Below are 23,934 nucleotides of genomic sequence, written 5' to 3'. Positions count from 1 at the left end.
AAAGAATGTTACTGAACTAGACAGTACGTAGTTAAGTAAATAAGCAAAGAGGATTTAAAGGACATAGTCATTTTGCGAGATTTTGACTTACATGGAAAAATTATTTCCTTTTCTTTCACACAAACAAAGTGTCACTATGGTTAAGATACACACACACACATTATATATATTCATTAAACATGGTTCCATATTTAGAAATGCAAGTTTAAAAGTAAAACAAATTACAATGTTGTTCCTTTAGAAAATTTCCTGATCCTATGCAAAAAGTGAGTAAGAGCAGATCTCCCTCTTAAATGGAATCAAAGTGGACTCAGACATGGAAAGGAGCCTGCACATAAGGAATGCACCATTTCCAATTTTTTTCCTTTGGGATTCTCCAGTTACTGTCTGTGGAGGGTTTAATGGCAGACTGAAAAGGAAATGTTAGAATTAAAATATAAATACAAAACTTAAATTTTGTTTCTTTGTACATTGACGATGTCTCTTTAAATCTGAATACTTTAAACTCTCTGTTATCTGTGCCTCTACAAAACGAGTAAAAGTTGTTATCACCACAACAGTCTGGTGGCAGTGTATTGCTTCCTGAATCATGGAAACAAGGCTAAATCATGATTTACCTCTAGAGTAAGTTGTTTTGCTCTTGTAATCTTTTGAAAGGTTGTAATTCATCACATCGTGGATATGTTCTTTCCTTAACAAGAATTCATGCCAAATTAAAATATCATAATCTCCAAGTATGTTGGATAACAGAGTATTTACAGTATTTGGGAAATCACTGAAAAATTCAACTTTCTTACATTCTCCTGACTGCCAATCTCACCTCCAAGTCAAAGCACAGTACATCATTTTTAATTGACATAGTATTCATTCTGACTCTTAACATGTTGAATGAGAGATCAAGTTGAGAAATAACTTAGAACTTACATGATTGAAGCATGATGGGGCCTGTTGGGTTTGTGTTGATCGATTGACTCTATTAGATTGTAATCTGTGATTTACTCATAGAATCAAAGGTATAGTTCAACTGAGAAACTCAATTTCCAAAGATCATCAGTTAAAAGTTGTCTTGGAAACAACGAAGCTAATAACTCAAGGTTCTGCACAAAAATGAAGAATTTGCCAAAATCATCATTTTTTTCCTTCTACAATGGGGGGTGGAATGTTTTCACCATGTGCTGACAACAAGAGCCTTTTCCTGGGCCTTTACTGGTGACTAGGTAATCTTCCCACATCCCAACAAAAGATTAGTATTTTTTAGTGGAAATCTTGCTTGGAGGATCAAATCATGGAGTACTAGGAAGTATGTCTACTTATAAAAATTGTCTATTTTTAAAAAAAAATTGATTTGGGGCTTTGTACCAAAAGAAGTCCTAGGTTGAGCCCTCTGTTACTTCCTGTGATGTCATTGTGGGGACACAGTCTCTGGATGACACACCCATTACAGGTGGTGGCTAGAGAACTGGACTACTTTATGTGAATTAGTCCAAATAACCAAATAATTAAGTTAAACTTTTTTTCTTTTTCTTTTTTAGTGGTTTGACTAATACTTAATCTATCAGTTGGGTTAATATAAAACCAGGGAAGGAAGTTTAAGACATCTTCCACTGTGGTCAGGTTTGTTATAATGGATGGATGAAAGTAATCATTTACATCTTTGATTTCCTGGGAAACATTGGCCAGTCTTGACAAGCCCTTTCTATTTAAGCTGATTCTGTCTTCACCTGATATTCTGATAGCACCCCTGGCCAGGTTCCTGGGGGCACCAACTTGCAAAGTAGGGTGATCTTGCAAGAGACAAATGTTTTCAATCTGCTGAGGCAGGCTGATGGAATTTGTGGACCAGGTTCTGACATCCCAAGTAATTATGACGCTTAAAGTGTTTTAAACGATTCCAGGTCTATAAAAAAAAGTGATGATGCCTATGTGTATACCCTATATTTTTTATTACAAAAATATTGAAATAATCCATGAGTTATTCCACTCTGCACCAACTATAAAAAAATACTATCAAAGTTTGACCGGCACTTTTAATGCAACGAAAAGCACCATGACCAAGGACACTGAGAACAGAAAGCGGGGAACGTTTACTTGCTGTACGGAGGTATTTAAAACCCAGAAGCTTGTTGTAAGAGTGCGACTTTACAGATGATTCAAATACAAATCTTAGCTGGATATAGTGATAAGCCCTCTACCAGTTCAGAAGGGTTTTTTCATAGCATATTCATTGCATCTGTCTGCTCATACTTACTAAAAAGTGTCCCAAAGCCTCTAAAAGACATATCACTTTGACCTTGGATTGCGGGGAGCAAAAGTCTGTACACAGTGGAGAACTTGATTGCTTGTTCTCTTGCCTGCTTTTAGGGGGCTCATGCCAATCATTCTCAGTTGTTCGGGGCTTCCACGTCAGTCCTGTGGTTGGATGGTGTTTGGCACTAGAAAGGAGTGGCACGGCCTCTTCCAGAGTCGGCATCTGCCTATTGTCACACAGAGCCACTCATTCTGCGTCTGGAAACAGATCCGGTTGCAGCCCATTCCTCTGGTTCGTGCAGCACTGCCGTTATGTCCCAATAGGCGCTGCACATGACTGGGAATCAGACTCTCATTTTGCCTTTTTCCCCACTTCCTCTTTGTGTACCTATTACATTTTTGCAATTGAATACTGAATCATGATTACTATTTAATTTACATCATAAAGTTATTGAGCTCCTTGGTCTTGTCGAAAGCCATACATGGGCTGCATAGGATTTCTGTCAAAAAGGATGTTCACAACAGAAAATTTAAAATATAAAACAAATCCTGAAATGTGTAGAAAATGAACCATTCCATCAATGCTAACACATGTGTAAACAACATTTGGGTTTGCTGTCCATTGGATAGGATTTTCACACGTGGTATGGATTTCCAAATGAGAAAATGGTTTATGAATTCTTTTCTAAGCAATACTATTTTTTTTTTCTCGAGGGATATTTCTCTCTTTCTTTGTTTTTATATTCCTGCGGGAATCAGAGCTTTGCATCAAAAAAAGTCACCTAAGCTTTTTTGACAGAGGACTGGTGTTAGTGTGTGTATGTGTGTATGACTGAATCTATTTTTATGGAAAGATCAGTTAACACCATCAAGACACCCTAATGATTGGAGGCAAAATTTTCCATAATAATAGTACCCTCTGGTGGGTGCACCCAAGACCGTGCAGGAGGAGTTTGGTAGCAATGGAGAGTCCTACTAAGCCAGCGTCATTCTTTCAGGTGGAGTCAGAGACTCTTGGGTGCAGCTGCTTTGGAAGGAGACCAGCTGCCCCCAGCCAACAGGATCAAATGATAATGGTGATGACGGTCACTCTAGGAACTTCACAGCTCACTGCCCTGCCCTAGGATGAAGTGTCATTATGGCCACAGCCCTGCTGTCACCCCTTCATCTGGATGTTGTGGGTCTTGCAACTCCTTTTGCTTTATAAAGTGGTTTCATACTCCAACCGCTCCTGAATAAGGGCATCATCTTTGTACTGCAGCCTTGGAGGAGATGGGGAACATTCAAAAGCTAAAATAGCCTTTCGGAGGCTTCGGTCCAAAACATGCCTCTCCCATGCCGGGTACCTATTCCTGAACAAGTCAATTTTAATGACCGATTCTTCAATCCGTGGTGGGCGAGATGATGGGGTGGATGGGGCAGTGGGTCTCACCTGAAAGACAGGTACACACCCATCCCGCTCTGCGAATTTCTGATCGCGCTCGCTGACAACACTGCGGTTGTTTGAGATGGACCGTAGGGTGCTTGTGGCCACGTCTGGGGGCAAAGTGAAGGCAGCGGCTGGGTCCTCACAAGCACAACTTGGTGACTGCCCGAATCTGGGTCCATTGGGATGAAAGAAGGCGTAATACATCAGCATAAAAACAACGCCAGTTAAAAAGCTGCTGAACACCACACACAGCGCTGGAATGGCAAATGCGTCTGCAATCTGGGGAGCCTTGTAGAGGTACCAGAGGGCACTCAAGGCTGTATTTTCCAAAAGGATCACAAAATAGTAAATGAATAGCCTGCAGCGTGTCCTGCCTTCCTTGACATTGAACCAACTGAAGATGTAGATAATCCCCACCACCATGTCGAACACAATCTCTTCCCATTTGGTGATACAGAATTCTGTCTCACAGTGGACGATCCAGAAGGTCATGATGCACCAGTGAAGGACGATGAAGATCCCAAAGTACAGCTGGAAAACCGAGGCAAAGAGGGCAAACGTGATGACCCTGGCGGCGATGGTGAAGAAGTGCCAGCAGAACTGGATGATGACCGCCATGTAGCTGATGGGCTTCTTGTCATCTCGAGAGTCCCGGAGGGCCTTCTGATAGGAGGCCAAGGCCCAGGCCAGGGACACGAGGGAGGCTGCCGCTGTGAAACCTACAAAGGCAAACAGGAAGACAGTCTGTCAAAAATCAGTTGCAGCAATGCCCCCTGGAAGTCACACAGAGCTGGGGGCTTGGGGAAGGCTGGCTTTGACCTCAGCAAAGGCTCTTAATTTCTTTTTTTTCTTTCTTTTTTTTTTTAGACAGTCTAGCTCTGTTGCCCAGAGCGATCTCGGCTCACTGCCAGCTCCACCTCCCGGGTTCAGGCCATTCTCCTGCTTCAGCCTCCACAGTAGCTGGGGCTACAGGCGCCCACCACCACACCCGGCTAATTTTTCATATTTTTAGTAGAGAAGGGTTTTCACCGTGTTAGCCAGAATTTTCTTTGGGTTTTAACTCAGATGGGGATCCTCGTATCTGTCCTCTCTAAGGCTCACCATATGGAGAAGTCATGAAGCTAATAGGAATGCTCCTCAAACCCAGCATGGGTGTGAGGCCTGGAAATGGGGTGGAGTTTAACTGTCTGTATTTGGTGTAAATGGACTAAGGAGGTAGTTCTGTGAAGTGGGAAAATAACCATGGACCGGAGGCTGTCGGACCCGGGTTGCTGTTTTAACTTTGCCACTTACTACCCTCATGTCCTGGCACTATTGTTAAAACAGATGTCCTCATTTTTAAAGTGGATGATCTCCAAAGCTCCCTGTCAGCTTTGTGATTCCATGATTGAAGGGGATATGTAATCACAGGAAACCAGGGACTAGCTAGTTTATCTTTCTGCTTGGAAGCAGGATTCAATGTAGCTTATTCACAAAAGACAGTTTATGCGTTCTTAGAAATAAAAGGTGTCTGTACAACATCCTTGGCAATGTTTCTTGTGATACCTGGTGCAGTTTGTCCTAGTGCAATCTGGCACTCTTCCTGCAGCTTTCATCTGTTCCTTACTGCCTTTCCCATAACAGAAGACATGTCTGCTCCCTGTCTTCCATCTCTTAGCTCTTCATAGATTAAAGATTGTACTGAAATTATTTTACAGTCACTTCTCTTATTTTATCATTTTATTGGCCCCATTCGGTTGGTATTCCCTCTAAAAGCAGGCTTCCAAATGTTACAAGTAATTTTTTTTTTTTTTTGAGACTGAGTCTCGGTCTGTCGCCCAGGCTGGAGTGCAGTGGCGCGATCTGGGCTCACTGCAAGCTCCGCCTCCCGGGTTTACGCCATTCTCCTGCCTCAGCCTCCGAGTAGCTGGGACTACAGGCGCCCACCACCACGCCCGGCTAATTTTTTTTTTTTGTATTTTTTAGTGGAGACAGGGTTTCACCGTATTAGCCACGATGGTGTCGATCTCCAGACCTCGTGATCAGCCCACCTCGGCCTCCCAAAGTGCTGGGATTACAAGCATCCGCCACTGTGCCTGGCCAAAAGTCATTTTTATTGTTTTCCTCGACTCTTGTTCCACCTCCTGTGTGGCACAGTTCATCTCTATCGTCCAGATGTGGCCAGGGCTCACCTAAAAACACACTGGCCTCCTTCAGGAGAGGGCTTTTATGGGAAATTCCTCTTTTGTCACGGAAACGGTATGCCGATCTGCATCGCAGCTGGCTTCCTTAATGAGCTGAACCAAGACTCACCAAGACTAAGAATGCTCTCATCTATTTTAAAGTCCGGCTGGCTTTTTCTTCACCAAATCTATTATTAATCATAACCAGGCCCCATTAAAGCCTTTCTCTTCTTTTGGAAATAATAGAAGATATGTTGATTGCCAAGAGCTTATAATGGAATTGGTATTTTTACTCAAAAATATATTTTATAGAGAAGAGCTGTTGTCTATGATCCTTGAAAAATGAAAAGGAAGTACTCTTGTGGAAAAAGGCCACACGAATTGACAGAAATACACTCAACCCCAATAATTATTTCTGATACATCCTCCTTGAGTAAGGTGAACTCCAAAGAACAATTATTGATAAGGAAAATATTTTCCAAGAGCCATTTCTCATATTTCCTCCCAATAAAGCCAGCAGAACAACTAGACGTGCTACACTAGGACCTTCAGGCTTTTCTTTTCTTTTCTTTTTCTGGTTAGCACAAAAATCTTTAATTGCCGTAAGTCACAGGCAGCTGTGGCGCTATTTATAGGTCAGAGACCAGTATACAAAGGAGTTTCTGATAATTTAATTTCTAAGCAACAGAAAACACCGACATCAATTATAAAACAAATTCTGGAGTGAAAAGAGGGGGAAGGAGAAAAAGTTTAAAAAATGACAAAAGAAGGTGAGAGAAATGCGAAATAAAAGGTAATGGGATAATGACTATGCGAACGTCTTAATTATCAGTTGGGGATCTAAGAACAAAAGGTTGTGCCGTTTTAATTTCTACGCCTTTGTAGGGTATAGAAGCCGCTCATATCTCTCTCCTTATGTGTACCATTTGCAAACGTGTAGCTTCTCACTAGACTGTGCTCCCTTTGTGGTTTTAAGCGGGGCGCCCAGCTCGATTTCTGCCCAGGAATGCCCCTCCTCTTCCTGCACGCCGGCCTCCTTCAGCACAGCTGGGGCACAGCGCCGCCTTCAGGAAGATAACTGCATCGCAGGTCAGGCTCGCGCCAGCCAAAGGGGCGTTGTCCACGGGGTGGTCAGAATGGTTCTACCGGTGTGCACAGGAAGACGTTACTTAAGGCTGCTTTCCAAAGCAGTGAAAAAATAGTAACAAAACTTTAACTACACAGTATGATGAAATGATGAAATGATCTGTTGTCAGATTTAAAAGAATAGAAACATTAGCCTCCTTCAAATTCCCCTGTAATCTCTACCCCTTTTATTGCGTGTTCTAAAAGAGTAAATCAGCCTACGTTTGACTCTCCAGGAACTTGTTAAGATGATACTGTAGCTCTAGAAAAATGAAGGCTTTCTATCAGCTTTGCTCTCTCTATATCTTACAATTAAAAAAATCTATACCAAAGGGAAATTTCATGTCCCTGTGATACCCCCTTTATGAATTCTCTGCTTCAGCAATGAGAATTTCTCTTCTTCCTTTGTTGTTGTTGCCGATGATGACGATGATTTTTTGAGACAGTGTCTCACTCTGGCTGGAGTGCGGTGGCACGATCTCAGCTCACTGTAGCCGTCACCTCCTGGGTTCAAGCGATCCTCATGCCCCAGCCTCCTGAGTACCTGGGACCACTGACGTGTGCCACCATACCTGGCTAAGTTTTGTACTTTTAGTAGAGAGGGGGTTTCACCATGTTGGTCAGGCTGGTCTTGAACTCCTTACTTCAAGTGATCCTTCTGCCTTCCCTCCCAAAATGCTGGGATTTTAGGCATGAGCCACCGTGCTGGGCCTTCCTTTGATTATTATTTACTTTTTCGTCTGTTTAACAATTGATTTTTATAAGACAAATATATGCTGAACAGAAAATATGGGGTCATATTCAAGTTAAGACCCTTACAACTTCACAAATTCACAACTGCCACAGAACACTTAGTTCTTTTGCTCTTTATACAAATAATACAAGCTCAGTTTTTTCCAATGCCAAGGTAGACTTCTTTAGCAAGGCATGGCCTTATTCTTAGAGTTCTCTGGAGCTTCTGATGTGCAGTGGCACAGTGCTGGAGCACAGGAATCTGAGCACTCCTTTAGCTATTAATGTGTATTTTAAGTTGTTATTTGAAAATAATTTCAAACTTACAGAAAAATTGTAAGAATAGAAATATTATATTGAACATGTATATTTCATTTGCCCCAATTGTCAACTGACTTTATCATCGCCCTCTCTCTGTCTCTGTCTCTCTCTCTCACCCATTTGTGATTAAATGCATACATTATGGTCCTTTACCCTAAAATATACCAGTGTTTATTTCCTATGAATAGGGGTATTCTCTTACATAACCACATAAAGTTATCAACTTCAATTAATTTAACATTGATACAGTACTTTCAAAAAATCCACTCTCAGTATTCTGGTTTCACCAATTGACATTAACAAGGTCCATTCCAAAATTTTTCTCCCCTATACAGGATAAAGTCTAGAATCAGGTACTACATTTAATTGTTGTATTAATTTAGTTTCCTTTAATCTGGAATATTTCCAAATACTTTCTTTGCCTTTATGACACTGGCATTGTTTGAAGAGTATAGTACTTGAAAATAAGAAAAAAAAGAAAAAAAAGGTGTTCCTCATTTTGGGTTTACCTGCTGCTTCCTCATGGGTACACTCCCAGGCAGGAATATATGTGACATTGGACAATGTATTTTTTCAGCATCATCAATATACTAAAATATGAAGATTCCTTCAGTGGCCCCAGGAAAAAATATATAATGGGTCTGTCGGTCTTTTCTTTCAAAATAATGAATAGTGTATTACTCATGAAAACTTGCTTCTAAGATCGAACTATAAAAACAGCTACAGGGGACTAAAAGGGATTATATATTATTTCTTAAAATGTGAAAATAGGTGATAAGACCTTAAAGCTTACCTATTGCAATAATCTTATTTTATAGAAAAGAAATTGAGCTTCACTTTGAGAGGTTATCTTCCCTCTCTCCTGCCTCCCATTTATCGTGGGTGAAAATTGTCCTTCTCCAAAGCGAACCTCCTGCCTCCTAAACAAGGGCGCTAACAGTTAACCTGCCTTTCTCTGGATTCCATCTCTTCCTCTATAAGAGTACTCCCCCAGATCTTACAAACATGTAACGAGCCTCCTTTATCCCGGAAACACCATTCGTGGGATTTTTTTTCTCTCCTCTTCTTTATTTCAGATGTGTCTCCTGTTTTCCCTCCTGTTGTTTCTTGTTCCCCCATTTGGTCTGGTTGTCCTTTAGCTACTGGCATTGCTTGGGATGCAGTCCTCAGTCCTCTTTCCGTCTCAGCCTTTCTCTGGGTGACCTCACTCACTCCATGTCTTGAACCCAACAGAGAGCAAATGCCCATCTGGACTCCCAACCTGTCTGAGCCCCAGAACTGTATGTCTGACCGTGAGACCTGAAACCCCATGGACCTACGATGAAATACCTGGAAGCAATCTGGCTGTAGGTGACAACATTTGCTTTCTCGTGGAACGAACACAGTTCTTCTCTTTATCCCCCCTGTTGCTAGTGTAATGCCCTTCTCGGAATGAGAGGGAACATGAATTTCCAGATAGGCGGCCACAGTTCTAAGAAAAGGATTTTACCTGCAGCTTCACTGAAATGCCACGTCCAAAGTCACCCAAATCCATGTGTTCATAATGCAGACCATATCGGGTCATTGTTTCTGTCACTGAACTGAGTCAGGCTGATCCTGATGTTCTTGCTTCTCATGGGTGTATGTTCCCTTTAGGGCATCTCTCTTCATGTCCTTGTTTTCCTCCCCTTCCTTCCCCTCCTCCCCTCCTTTAACTCTGCTCTCCTCTATTTCCTTTTCTTATTGAACATAGTATGGAATTAAATTATTTAAAAAATAGTTGTATTAGGTGAACCCAGGAGGTGGAGCTTGCAGTGAGCCAAGATCGCGCCACTGCACTCCAGCCTGAGCGACAGAGTGAGACTTTGTCTCAAAAAAAAAAAAAAGTTGCACTAATGACAAGTTTGGTGTTCCACAAATCTAACTCCACATATGTTCTTAAAACACAAATAAAGCTCGGAATAAGAAAGGAAGGTACTCTCTTTAAATGCCAGTTGTCTGCTCTAACTATTCTTTTCTTTACCTTTGCTCTGATTCCTGTGGCTTTGCTCCAAATTCAGATTCGATTTCAAGGCTTCCCACAGCGCCCATTAAAAGGACTCAACATCACTAACCTCTGCTTTTCATCACAAGTAAATTGCTTTCCTATAACCTGCCTCTAATTTGTGTCTAAAAGCAGTTTGAATGAGAGAGGTAGAGAATTATTTGTGTTAGGATTATAAAAAATGATAGCTAATGTAGTCCTGGTTGATAGCAGGTGTGTGTGGTGGGCAAAAACTCTATCATCTCAACTTATGCATTATTTCCTGTAGGAAATAATGTATAAAGGGTTAACGTCGGTTGTAAAACCCCCCTTGAAAACATTATAATCTGAGTCCCTTTGATTATGAAACCTCTAGACTAGGAGGGGGCTATCTCTGGCCCCCAAATGTAAATTGGTTCTCTCCACAGACATGTTTCCATACCAAGTACCCCTTCCTGTTTTTAAGAGCATGGATCCCGGTTTATAATTATGCTTCATTTTGTGCTTGTTTAATTATTGTATTTCTCACTACCGGGGGTCTTTTAGGTAAGGATAAATACCGGTGTATCCTTCTGTCCCCTTGAGCATTGCAAAGTGCTTAACATATATTCAGAATTGGCACTTAGAGGGAAAAGAAGGAGGGACAGAAGGAAAAAAAAGAAAGAGTATTCCAAATGTAGAGCCAGAACCACAGAGATAATGAAATGTTCAAAAGATTTGCACGATTCTTCGTTGTTCTTCTCTTCTGCTTCTTTAAAATTTCAGTTTGAGCTGCAAATGCCAAATCACTGTGTAATAAAATCTGAACTCCTGTTGTGTTGTTTGTGGTCTGGGTGTAAACAAGAATTCTTGGAAATCCCCAGAGCATGCTTCGTAGGATGTACAGCCTAATTCCCTAGATGGAAGAGGCTCAGCAAATTAACCAAGTGCTTGAATTCTTTGATTCTTCCACAGAGAGGATGAGCCTGTCATTTTCTTTCTCCCTAAGGAGGCCATAACCTTCCCCTGCGACAGGCAAGACTAAGTTTGCATTCTTAGAGAAACTTCTGGTCACTGGCCCACATTCACAGCTAAATTGCAGCTGGTGAGAAGGCCTCTTTTTTTTTTTTTGTTCTAACTTAAAAATTTACTATCATGAACATTTACAAACTTACAAAAAAGCAGAGAGAATAATAGAACAAATGGACCCTACATGCTGAATCAACTAGAGGGCTCTCATTGACTTCTCCCTTTCTCTTTATTTCCAGAGCCAGAACAGCTGTGCTGATAGCTGGGACTCTCTCGGGACAGCTTGGAAGGCCTGACCTGGCAGATCTCTGGGCCCACTGGAGCTCTCCCGCCTTGTCTTGTACCTGCCTCTCTGTCCCGCCTTGTCTTGTACCTGCCTCTCTGTGCTCCAGGCACACTGCCATCTCTCCGTTTCTCAAATGCTATGTAAAGCTGTATTCTCTTCCCATAGATAGAAAATGCTGTGCTCTCCCTTGAAAAGCCGCTCTCTCCAATTAATTCCCACTCATTCCTCAGTTTTCAGATGAAGCATCATTCATTCCTTCTGGAAACCTTTTCTAACCCCTAACACCCTTCATTGGTCCTCACATACCCTGGCATGCCTGCTTTAGCTCTGTATCTGTGCAGGTACTGATGGATGTGACCCCAGGAGGGAGGGTGTGCAGCCTATGGCTCACCACGGTATCCCCAGCACCTGTCGCTCTGCTTGCCTATTAACTTCTTAAATTAGTGCATTTTCCCCTGTCATTAAAAAAAAAAAAACTTTAATTTTTTCATTTGTATATACTGACAGAGCACAAGTACAGGTTTCTTGCGTGCATATGTTGTGTTGTGGTAAAGTCTGGGCTCTATGTGTACCCATTACTCAAATGGTAAACATTGTGCCTGAGAGGTCATTTTTCAGCCCTCACCCCCCTCCACTCTCCCACCTTTTGGAGTCTCCAATGTCTATTATTCCACTCCATATGTCCACATGTACACATTGTTTAGCTCCCACATGTGAGTGAGAACATGTGGTATTTGACTTCCTGTTTGAGTTATTGCACTTAGGATAGTGGCCCCCAGTTCCATCTATATTGCTGCAAAAAACATGATTTCAGTCTTTTTTATGCCTGCATGGTATTTCCATGGTGTACATGTACCATGTATTTTTTTTTAATCCAATCCTCCTCTAACGGACACTTATGCTGACTCCATATTTTTGCTATTGTGAATGGTGCCATGATCAAAACACAAGTGCAGGTGTCTTTTCAGTATAATCATTTCCTTCCCTTTGGGTATGTACCCAGTAGTGAGATTGCTGGATGGAATGATAGTGCTAATTTTAGTTGTTTGAGAAATCTCCATACTGTTTTCCATAAAGGTTGTACTGATTTACATTCCCACCAACAATGTATAAGCATTCCCTTTTCTCCACATCCTTGTCAACATCTGCTGTTTTTTTGACTTTTTAATGAATGAGTACACTTGCCATACAGTAGCTATTCTCATATCATTTTTCTGTCTTCCCAACATCATTGCAAACATCTTGACTTCCCTTTTTCTCTCCCCATTTCTTCATCCTTTCTGTTGGTTTCAACATTTTTAGAGGAAATTTAAAGTATGTTCTCACAAGTAGTTTTAAGAATGGACGATTTACAACATAACCCTACTACAGAGGTGAGATGATCACATGACCATTCATTACACATATATCTTCTCCTCACACTCTCACCATAATTTTTTCCCCTAAAGGCATAGTTTCTAAACAAACCGACCGACTAACAAATACAATACTGAAATTTAGATGGCAGTATAATATTGATTTCTTGTAGTCAAGAAATTTTATAGTTTTTTTAGTGCATATAAGGCTCATAATCATAGACAAATTAAGAAGGAACAAGCATTTGTTGGGCCCTTGCTTTGTTCACAGTGATGTGTTAGGCAACTACAGCCTTTGTGCAATTTAAATGTCATACTAACACTTTGAGGCAAGTATTGCTTTTTTTGCAAACAGGGAAACAGAACCAAAGAGAGGTTAAAAGACTTGCCCACACTCATGTAATTAGCAAGGAGAACAGGCATCAGAAGTCCTGCTTCCAAAACTCTGTCCCCCACAATGGATTGGTATGGTTACCTTCACCAACAACTGGAGCATGAGACTCACAAGTGCAGGGAAGTCTCAAATCTCCCACAGTTCACACTCACGGGGTACATGGCAGGCTGTGGAGGACCCTGGAGGTCTTTAACTCTTGCCGCCTCTTTAGGTACCTGCTCCCTAATGGGCTTCCCTCACACCAACTCCTGCAGGCCTATAGCAACCATATTGGTGCCAAGGTCAAAGGATCCGTTTTGGATTCTTTTCACAAAATGGATCAGAGGCACAAGCACCTGGGAAGAAAGCCATGCTTTTCTCCTCTTTGCACTTTCTGATGTAAAAGAGGCCTCCTAGTCTTCTTGGGTTTTCGCCTGAGGAAAGACAGTTCCATATTTGAGTTGAATCATATGATCTAAGAGTAGCAGGTCACAAAATGAATATCCAGAGCCAGAATGGCTTCCCATTTCTGTAGTGTGTTTAGAACTTTTCTTTTAGTTACAAGTATGAAAGCAGTAGATCCTCTTGGCTGGAACCATAGCTAATTAACCTAGTTGAAGTAAGGTAATAATTGAAAAAAAAAAAGGTGACACCTTCTGTGCTCAGATCTTTGCTGAGTGCAGTGAAGGGAAGGAAGGTAATACAAGCTCCACCGGGTCTAGGGCTTTCTCAGTATCCCTGCACTGAAGCCTTTTTATCTCTGTTTTAAACCTTGTAATAGCTCTGATTAGAAATATTTAAATGCGGCCGGGCGCGGTGGCTCAAGCCTGTAATCCCAGCACTTTGGGAGGCCGAGACGGGCGGATCACGAGGTCAGGAGATCGAGACCATCCTGGCTAACACAATGAAACCCCGTCTCTACTAAAAATACAAAAAAATTAGCCGGGCGTGGTGGCGGCGCCTGTAGTCCCAGCTACTCGGGAGGCTGAGGCAGGAGAATGGCGTGAACCCGGGAGGCGGAGCTTGCAGTGAGCCGAGATCGCGCCACTGCACTCCAGCCTGGGCGACAGAGCGAGACTCCGCCTCAAAAAAAAAAAAAAAAAAAAAAAGGAATATTTAAATGCAATCTGCACGTTGTGCACATGTACCCTAGAACTTAAAGTGTAATTAAAAAAAAAAAATTTAAATGCTTTAATATGTTTACTTTTGGTAGGTATATACTTTCTTTTGGTAATCCATTTGGAGGATTTCGACTTCTTTGCAAGGCAAATTGTAAGGCTGCTGAGGAGGTGATAAGGCAAACAATGAATTCAAATTAAAAAAAGTTTTAATATAGAAAGAGTTGAAGAAAGTTGTTGGGAGAAGCGAAGTGTCTCTCCTCCTTCTTGACAAATATGGAAGATTCTTTCCTTCTGGTTGGGAAAACACATCTCAGATTATCTCACATAGCTCCATTCCATTATAAAATGTAGTTTTTTATTAAAATTTCTCAAGAAGACAAATATTTTAAGTGTGGGAAATTGAAACTATCTAAACAATATTTTCTTTGAGAAAAAAATGCTGTAAATGGGAGAAAGCAAGAAGACCCTCTTCTTTGTTCAGTACTACATATTGCATGATTAATTTTACACTAAAAATAAAACGATGATAAAATAAGTAACCTGAGATGCTCAAAAGAATTAAGCTTTTGTTTAGAGTAAGTTTGTTTTCCATCCCACTTAAAAAAAAAAAGATACTGCATGATTTTTTTGTTTGTTTGTTTTTTGTAGCTTTTCTACTTTCAGGGGCGGGTGAGAAATGAAAAGGGAAACACAGATGGAGACAGGAAGACAAGCTGTGTCCCTTTCTTACCTGTCCACGAATGACATGGCTAGAAAACAGCAAGGTTAATCCGCATTTAAAGATCCCAGCATGCTTTGGGAGGCCGAGGCAGGCGGATCACTTGAGGTCAGGAGTTCGAGATCAGTCTGGCCAACACGGAGAAACCCCGTCTCTACTAAAAATACAAAAATTAGCCTGGTGTGATGGCACATGCCTGTAATCCCAGCTACTGGGGAGGCTGAGGCAGGAGAATCACTTGAATCTGGGAGGCAGAGGTTGTAGTGAGCTGGGATCAGGCCATTGCACTGCAGCCTGTGCAACAAGGGTGAGCGAGACTCCTTCTCAAAAAAAAAAAAAAAAAAAAAGAATCCCAGCATGTAGCAAGCACACATTGCTATGTGTCTGACTTTTTTCTCATTTATTTCTCACAGCACTACTTCTTCAATGTAAATATTTTGCCCATTTTACGGATGAAAAAACTGAGGGTTAGAGAAGTGAAATAATCTTACCCAGAGGGGGCACACTTTTTCTGTAGAGGCCCAGATATATATTTTGGGCTTTGTCGGCCATGTGGGTCTCTGTCACAAGCATTTGGCTTGGCTGTTGTTGAGAGGACACAGCCATAAATACTTAAACAGATGAAAAAATAGGAGGTGGGCCGGATGCGGTCCATGGACCTCAGTTTCCTGGCCCCTCACTCACTTCACTGGTGGACACATTTCCAACACATAACAGAAGTAGGATTTATACCCACATTTTTCTTACTTTGCAGTCCTTACACTTTTTCTTCTATGCATCGAAACATTTTAGGCCAATTGTGAAACCTGGTAACTTAAAGAAGCCTTTTTAGATGGTTGCAGTGTGGGCATAGGTCGTGCTGTCTGCATGAAAGCCCAGAGGCACAGTGGCCAGCCAAACCACCGAGCAAACCTATGGAACCTCCTGGTGTCAGCACGTCTTGTACACAAGGTGGAGTCTGGACGTGAATAAACCTCTTGAAAAGGGACTCTTTCCACCTGTAGGTATCTGTTAAGGACCGCAGATGCCGTACCTCAATACACTGCCTGATCATTTCTAGGACAACAGGCAGGCACTTGCAGGGTGAACAGGCACGATAGGTTCAGGCTGGTCCCCTGGGCACTTCATTCTGCCCCTATTTGTGGGAAGGGCAGTTCCTTCACCCAGCCTCGCCCCCGACCATGCTGGCCAAAGCCTCTGAGATGGAAATTTAGCTGTTCCTCCTTCCCAGATGTCCCTAAGGTGCCTTTGTAGTCTGCCATGCATGTGAATTCGATGGCCCACATGCCACAAAGCATCCTCAAGCATCACCAATATTGACAGTTACTGGCCTATTTAGGGGAATGTGTAATGAGTGCATCCCTGGGAGAGTGAGTCTGCATCCCTGGGGTCTATAATCAAGTGTGAATTCTAATGAGAACTACTGTCCACTCACCCACATTCAGAGTTATTCATGCTTCGAGGACTTGGAAGGGGGCCCAGATACGAGAAATGGTGCCACTCATACTGCCTCACCCTGGGACCAGGGTAAATGAAACTAAGAAGCACAAGACATGCTTTGCAGCAGGTGTTGGGGTAGGTGGCACAAGTAGAGGTGGTGCTGGCGTGGGGTGTTCGTCATCACACAAGGTGGCACCAGTATTTGCATTTGTGAACATTGAGACCTGCAGCCCTTTTCTGGTAAGAGAGCTGGGAGTCTGCTTAAATGGGAGTCTGCCTACCTGGTAGAGAGGGGAAAGCAGAAAGAACGCCTGTGGTGGGAGAGTTTCCCAAGGAGAGACCCCAGAGAGAACACACCGGCGTGCCCACCCGTGGAGGGGTGCATTGGGAGCTGTATTCCAGTGACCTGCGAAGGCCCAGACTCAGATCCTCCCCACTTTTTCTTCCTCTCTCCATCCCTCTCTCAATTATTTCCTCTTATAAATGTTTATTGAACACCTACTAAGTGCCAGGCACTAAGGACACAAACATCGTTCCCTAGAGGAACTGAAAAATCAGCAAGGAAGACAGACATATATTTTCAACACACATATTTACAGGATGGTGAGCAGAGTGTAGAGAAGAGAGAACCTGTGCACTAAGGCTTGGTCCAGGAGGGAAAAAGCAGCTCAAGAAGAGACAGTCACAGGCCAAAGCTTGCAGGTGTGGCTGCGGCTGGCCTGGGTGTGTCTGAGGCAGGGCTGAGGTGGGCTGGCCGGAGGAGGCAGGAGGCCGTGGTCATGATATCCCAGACAAAGGGACTCGGGCCTCAACCTGAGGCAGTGGCACCTCCGGCAGCCACCTGGCAAGGCACGTGTAGGACACCTGAGTGGGCAGAGTGCGCCAGAGGGAAGGGGACCCTCCAGACAGAGGTGGGAGGTATCTCAATACTTGGGGGAAGATGGCAGTGAGGGTGGGAAGCAAGTTCTGTGGAGCTCTAGAGGATGTAGAGGTCATTCCGGGAGCGGCATGCCTCCGGGCGAGTCACGTGACCTCACCCAGTTTTCATGGATTTGAGTGAGTGAGTATCAGTGACACAGTGTGTCCGTTAGAGCACTTTATGAACAGAAAAGTTTCTCTAGAAATATAATCGGCCATTCTGAACCCTAGCTTTGCTTGCAGTTTTGCCCTCCCCATCCCACTCTCCCTCTGGAGCTTTTCAATGCCCTGGGATTGAAGGAAATTTTATTGGAGGAAGTTGGTTTGAATAGAATAGCATGACAGAGAAAGAATACAATAAAAGCTACAAGCTACAGAGTAAATTATTTTTTTCTTCCTTAGAGATATAAAATAAATGCTTTTGACAGGATAATATTTTTAAAAATCAGCTCAAAGTATGAGGAAAAATACTGGCCATTAATTACCTGTGCAGAATGTGTGCTTAATATTATTGGCTTAAAGGCCTATGCAATAGAGGCCACTTTGTTGGAAAAAAGGAAGGGCCAAGTCGAAGCTGTTCCAGGATTTGCAGAGAAGTCTGAGACAGAAGCAGGTTTTAGCAGCTTCATTCCTCAGGATTTTCCTGAATTGTGTACAAGAAAGGAGGGCATGGCCCAGCTCATAATATAGGGTCTCTATATGTGGGGGTTCCTCCCGAAGCTGAAAAGGAGGCAGAAAGGGAAGGAGCTGGGGGCAAGGGGCTGGTTGGAGGAAGGCAGAAGGTAGAGGGAATATCTGTCCAAACCCTTCTGAGGTTCTGGGAGCCCAGTGGACACTTCCTTTTTCTGCTTTTGATTGCTTGTTTCCTGGCTTCATTCTGCAAAAAATTTCTAGCAGAAATGGATGCCCTTTAAAAATATCTCACCTTTTACACACAGTAGCTTTCTCTAAGGATTTCAATGTAGAATTGGTTCCTTGGCCTGCGGGGTTCAGGGGGAGCAGGAAAAGGGCTTTTTCTGTGTGTCTGGGGTGGGGAGAGACTGGAACCGCGGCTTCTGTCCTATTTTCCAGGGTCCCACCCATTAGGTTGCTTCATTTTTACTCTATCAATAAAAAGAACGTAGCTTGCTGCTGGGACCATTGAATAATGTAGCAATAAATTGTGCTTTCAAGCCCAGCAATGCCTTTCTAGGTGATTTACAAAACACGGCTCAATACCCTGAGGACATGTGTGGGTAGCATTCTCTGCTCTAAGGGTTGGACTGGCTTGACTGGCTCAGAGAAAGTCCACCGGATGAGGACCCCAAGGGCTCAGAAGCGGCCCAGCTTCTCAGTCGCCCTTCCCATCGCAGGGCACGGGACCTGGGCCATCGCTCCTGCAACACTTAGGGCATCACGTGGCAAGCTCCTTTACACGCTGTCTCTGGGAGATGCTCAGCGCTTTTGAAAAAGGAAGGAGTTTTTCCTGGGGGAAGACAGACTATGAGAGCATCTAATAATATGATGAAGATCGCCTTGGAGAGGAGAGTAACTCACTGCTGTGTTTTGGGAGCAGCAGCTTGATCTGAGCTGACACAGTTTAGGATTTAGGATCAGATATGGGGTGGCAGGGGGCCACACTGGGGGCCCTGCAGGGCTTTGGGAGAGTGGACTCCTCTTCATTCCCATCTGCCCATCCCTGAGTTGAGGACCCCATCAGGTGCAGCCTCCTATCTGGCCTCCTGGTCCCCCCTCTTTAGTTTGTAATTAAAATGAACTGTCTATGATGGAAATCTGATCAAATATCTCCCCAGCTGAAAACCCTTCAAGGACTCCCTATTTATGTCCCCACAAGATAAATGACATACCAAGTCCTTCCAGAATTGCGCTCTCCCTGCTTCTCCTCGACTTTCTGTCTGCAGACCCTCTTCCTCACTCTCCTGGTCTCAGGGTCTCCTTTCTCCACCCGACCTGGAGGACTCCCGGGATCCCGGCTCAGGAAGCCCCTTTGTCCGTTTCCATCCACTCCTTCGCCAAGGCCTTCTGCAGGGCCTTCTTACAGCATTGACCTTCCCGCAGCATTGACCTTCCCTGAGGACTCAGCTTGTGGGTGTCTCTCCTGCCCTAGGAGGGGAGACACAGGGGCCATTCTGCCTGCTGGGTGGGGGCACGTCACTTGAAGCCCAAGTAGGTTCTACTCTTAACTCCAAGGACTGTGCTGGGAGTAGGGGAGAGAGAGGCTGTGGAAGTGCTTTGTAAACTGCAGAGTTTTACAAATACTAAGTATTACCTCCATCATTCAGAAAACAAGTCCAAAGGAAAGAACCTCACAGTCTTGGTTACCCAGGAGCACCATGAACTTTCTTTTAGAAAATCTCTGGCTGTGAGAGATGCCTTCCTTGCCAAAAGGACAGATGATCAGACCTATCAAGGATCCTTCTGGTCTAGGGTTCTTAGAGGATGAAATGGCTGGCACTTTGGCAGCCTTTAGAAACTTGGTGTGTGATAACCAGCTTCCAGGTTCAGGAGTACCAAGGTCAGTCCAGCCAATCTTTTCTAGTATAACCTTATTTTTAGAGAGAAATAAGTCTTTCACCAGCTTATGTGAATTACTTCCATATTTGTCATGGATGATTATAGAAAGATTCTTCCCCATACAGACTCCTAGGAATAGGAGTCACCTTTTAGCAGACCTGCCTGCCAAATTTTGAGGTGCTCTATTAATTACTGTATTTTTTAAATAACAAAATTCTGTTTGGGAAGGCCTACATATTTGAAATGACCTAAATCATGCAAGTTTGGGCTGATTATAGAGATTTACTGACAGAACCAGTGAAACAAAGAAGGACAAGATGGAAACAAAAAAGGAAGTACAGAAATTTAATTCAGTTTAAGAAGCATTCCTGGAAGTATGAGTTCACAATTAAGTTTTGGATCTTACAAATCAGCCTCTTAAAGCAACATAGTGAGTAGTTCTGAAGATCATAAATGGCAAGAAAGAACCTGGGTTAGGTGTTGTCTCTAGTAAACGCCTCACACACCTGTTCAGAGCAGTGCTGCGTCTTCAACAGGCAGCGGAGGACAGAGGCGGTGCTCCCCAACTATGCCTTCTAGAAGACTGAAAAATGATGATGAAGGAAAGAAGTTAACTTTTTCAGTCCACATATTATTTGATTCATATTTGTGACTCAGTTAATGAGTCAAATAGTATACGTTAACATTTAGCATTTTCATCTCCAGTTCCAAAAGTTCATATACTTAAGTTGGCTTCAAAATTGTTTTATATATTCTCCTTTCATTGGAAAAATGGAGGGTTGCTTTATACTAAGAATTACCTCAAAGTCAAGTCAGTACATGAATCCTGTGTCCCAGGCAGTCTGTAGCCTGAGTTCAGTGACCCTGATGAATAAGCAGCGACTCCATTCGCTTTTGATATTGTTGTGGTCTTTTTTGATTTCTTTATACTCAGTTGTTCAATTCACTAAACACTTATTGAATGCCCACCTTGGGTTGCCCCAGACTAGCCCCTGGGAATGCTGAGGGCCTCCACCTCCTTCTCTCTTGAACCTCTTGTGTTCTCTGAACTATATCTGGGTCTAGACCTCAATCATCCTTCCAGGCTGACAATTCTGTGATGCTTGTTTGAGCCATCTCCTTTGAGAAACACATCCTGTCCTCTCCCAACTGGTGGCCAGAAAGAAGCTCCTCCTCTGTGTGCCTTGTTGAGCTACTTGTCAGCCTTTCTCTTTTGTGGCATTCATGAGGGTAGGGACTGAGATCGATTCATTGCTGTACTTCCAGAAACAGAAAATGCCTAGCACAGTTGATAATTATTTGATAAATTGTATTGAATTGAACAGAATTGAATTTAGAGATGTTCTAAATTGAGGTATGGCTTGGGTGCTGTTTTTGCTGATAAAAAAATACAAATGACCTGGATCAGGGACTGCTTATTAGTATCTTGGGGACTGAAATAGCCCTTTAGCACAGAACACATAAAACACAAATCATTAAGAATCCAACATGCATTTCTTTCCTGACCAAGACATGTTCCTAGTAGGACAGAAGTAAGTTCAATTCATGCCATCACTGCTTGTAAAGGTTTTTTGATTAGGAATTTGTATGGTAGCTAGCAGTAAAAGAACAGTAATTTCCCAAGACAGAGACTTTTAAATGGAAATGACCAACTCCAGATTCAAGGCTCTTTCTAAATCTTTGAAAATGGATGAGAATCAATTATTTTCAGCTTTTATAAATATATGTATAGGGGTGCTTTGATAATATTAAAGAAGCCAAGTCTAAGTTCTCAACAAAAACTCTGGATTTATACATGTCTCAGACTTTTGGGGTTAGTGCAATACAAGGGACTCAACAATTTGGTGATGCTGTTACATATGTGGTCCAATGGCTGTGACAATCATGTGATCATTCTGAGGCCAATAGTCCCCATTAAGCTTATTCTGAATGATAAACTTGGAAAAAAAACTTGAACCAGATAATCATAGAGAAACATATCTCAGTAAATGATTGATAGACAATAAGAAAAAAAGTGACACCACAACCCTAAGCTAATATTAACTGAGCTTCCAAGAAGCCAGAGTGAAAAAAAAAATTTAATGAGTTAAATGATTCTTGTCATTAGATAAAAGCAAGAAGTAATTGTCCTTGTGGAATATTCTATCAGCAGTGAACCATCGTAGTCACTGCATTTTCCATGGAATGCAATAAATGTTGGGTTCACAGTCTATTGCTTGCATTGTATACTTCATCAGAAATCTAAACCAACTCATGTACACAGTAGGTCTACATGGACTTTTCATCTCTAAGTTGAAACACAATGAGGGCAGAATGGACCTCGTGTCTGAATCAAGCAGGCACAAAATCAGCTTTTCTCAGATATCAATTAGGGAAAGGGGAAGTAGATCATGGGCAGATAATGGACGGGTATGCACATCAAATGATCTCTACACTATTAACAAGATGAGATCTTAAACAAAGGTGGTGCAAGGTGGAAGATGGGGTGTTGACCTCCCGAGGGCTTCAGCCAGGCTCTTAATAAGACACTGAGAGAAAGCAAGGCATACATGAAGTCAGTGCTTCTGCTGGGGGGAGTGACTAATCAAGGCACTGCAGTACAGGTCTATAGTGTGTGCCTGATCTGCAGCTTTTCTTTCTGTCTGAGGTCTTGAGTGGGAAACATTGTGGCTGGTATCTGATTTTTGCTGTGAGCCTTTCAGGCCTATCTATTTGATCTCTAGTTAATAGAGATGCCAGACTGATTCAGGAGTCCTCTTCCTACATCACCCACTGTCCTAAGGCCTCCCAGATGCCCTGTGGACTGAGAGAAAACACCTGTTGGGTTTCATTTGCATTTCATGCATTCACGGGAGAGGGGGCACAAAAACAAACAAACAAACAAACAAACAAAAACCTCTGAAAGGATACAGGTTGTGTTTTGGGAGGGGAATCTCATTCTGTTTTTCAATTACTTCAGAGCTATAAAACAGTGGCTACTTGCACACATTTATGTTGAGTAGTGCAGAACCTGTATTACTACATATGACAGCTCTTGAAAAAGTTGCTTTAAAAGTTCAAATATATATTTTGATATAAGAAGATTATTTGGTGTCATGATGGACATGGCCTGATTTAGAACAGATTACTTCATGTATCTTAGTATCTGTTTTAGTTTTCATGTTTTTAAAAATCAGGTTGTTCAACCAAAAAGAAGATTAATAAGGAAATACAGGACTTCAACAACAGTAGAGACCATCCAGACGTAACAGACATATACAGAGTACATCTACTCAACCACAGCAGAAAATATGTTTTTCTTAAGCACTCTTGCAACATTCTCCAGGATAGACCATACATTAGGCCACAAAAGAGATCCTAAAACATTTCAAAAGACTGAAATTATAGAAAGTATCTTTTTCGATCACAGTGAGATGAAACTGGAAATGAATAGCAGAGGGAACTCTGTAAAATTCACAAATATGAGGAAATTAAACTACATCCTCTTTATTATTATTTTTAAAAAATGTGTTTCTTTTGAGACGGGGTCTTGTTCTGTTGCCCAGGCAGGAGTATCGTGGTGCAATCATAGCTCACTGCAACCTGAAACTCCTGGGCTCAAGGGATCATCCTATGTCAGCTTCTCAGGTAGCTGGGACTATGGGTGTGTGCCATCATGCCCGGTTTTTTTTGTTTTTTGTTTTTTTTTTTTTAAGTAGAGATGAAATCTTGCTATGTTGCCCAGGCTTAAACAACGCACTCTTAACCAGTGGGTCAAAGAAGAAATCATAAGGGGAATTATAAAATATCTTGAGACAAATAAAAATGAAAAAACAACATAGCAAAAACTAATAGGTGCAGCAAAGCAATGCTCTGCTAAAAAGATCTATAGCTATAAATGCTTACATTGAAAAATATGATCTCAAATCAATAATCTAACTTTACACCTTAAGAAACTATAAAAAGTAGAACAAACTAAACACAAAGCTTGTAGGAGAAAGGAAATAATAATAATTTGAGTAGAAATAAAATAGAGAATAGAAAAACAATAAAGAAAATCAAGAAAACCAAAAGTTAGTTCTTTAAAAGGTTCAACAAAATTGAGCACTCTTTAGCTAGATTAAGAAAAAAAGAGAACCTCAATTATTAAAATCAGTAGCAAAAGTTGGGACATCGTTACCAATTTTACAGAAATAAAAAGAAT

General features: G+C 42.2%; 1 protein-coding gene and 1 pseudogene across 2 annotated transcripts in view; one reads left to right on the top strand and one right to left on the bottom strand.

The window, feature by feature from the left end:
- Positions 1 to 1,524: 1,524 nt before the first annotated feature.
- XKR4 (XK related 4) overlaps positions 1,525 to 23,934 on the bottom strand; it is a 404,304-nt gene continuing 381,894 nt past the window's right edge. Inside the window, exon 3 of the mRNA XM_025394911.1 lies at positions 1,525 to 4,395. Within this exon, the coding sequence (XP_025250696.1) occupies positions 3,449 to 4,395 (947 nt within the window). The 3' untranslated portion in view covers positions 1,525 to 3,448. The remainder of the gene's footprint in view (positions 4,396 to 23,934) is intronic.
- The window catches only part of LOC112629773, a 46,457-nt pseudogene continuing 42,129 nt past the window's right edge, over positions 19,607 to 23,934 (top strand). The window contains exon 1 of the transcript XR_003120752.1: positions 19,607 to 19,752. The product of XR_003120752.1 is annotated as a myotubularin-related protein 5-like (transcript). The remainder of the gene's footprint in view (positions 19,753 to 23,934) is intronic.

Source organism: Theropithecus gelada, chromosome 8, assembly GCF_003255815.1.
Source record: "Theropithecus gelada isolate Dixy chromosome 8, Tgel_1.0, whole genome shotgun sequence".
NCBI lineage: Eukaryota > Metazoa > Chordata > Mammalia > Primates > Cercopithecidae > Theropithecus > Theropithecus gelada.
Note: the sequence above shows the minus strand (reverse complement) of the source record. Positions and strands in the feature narration are given on the sequence as shown.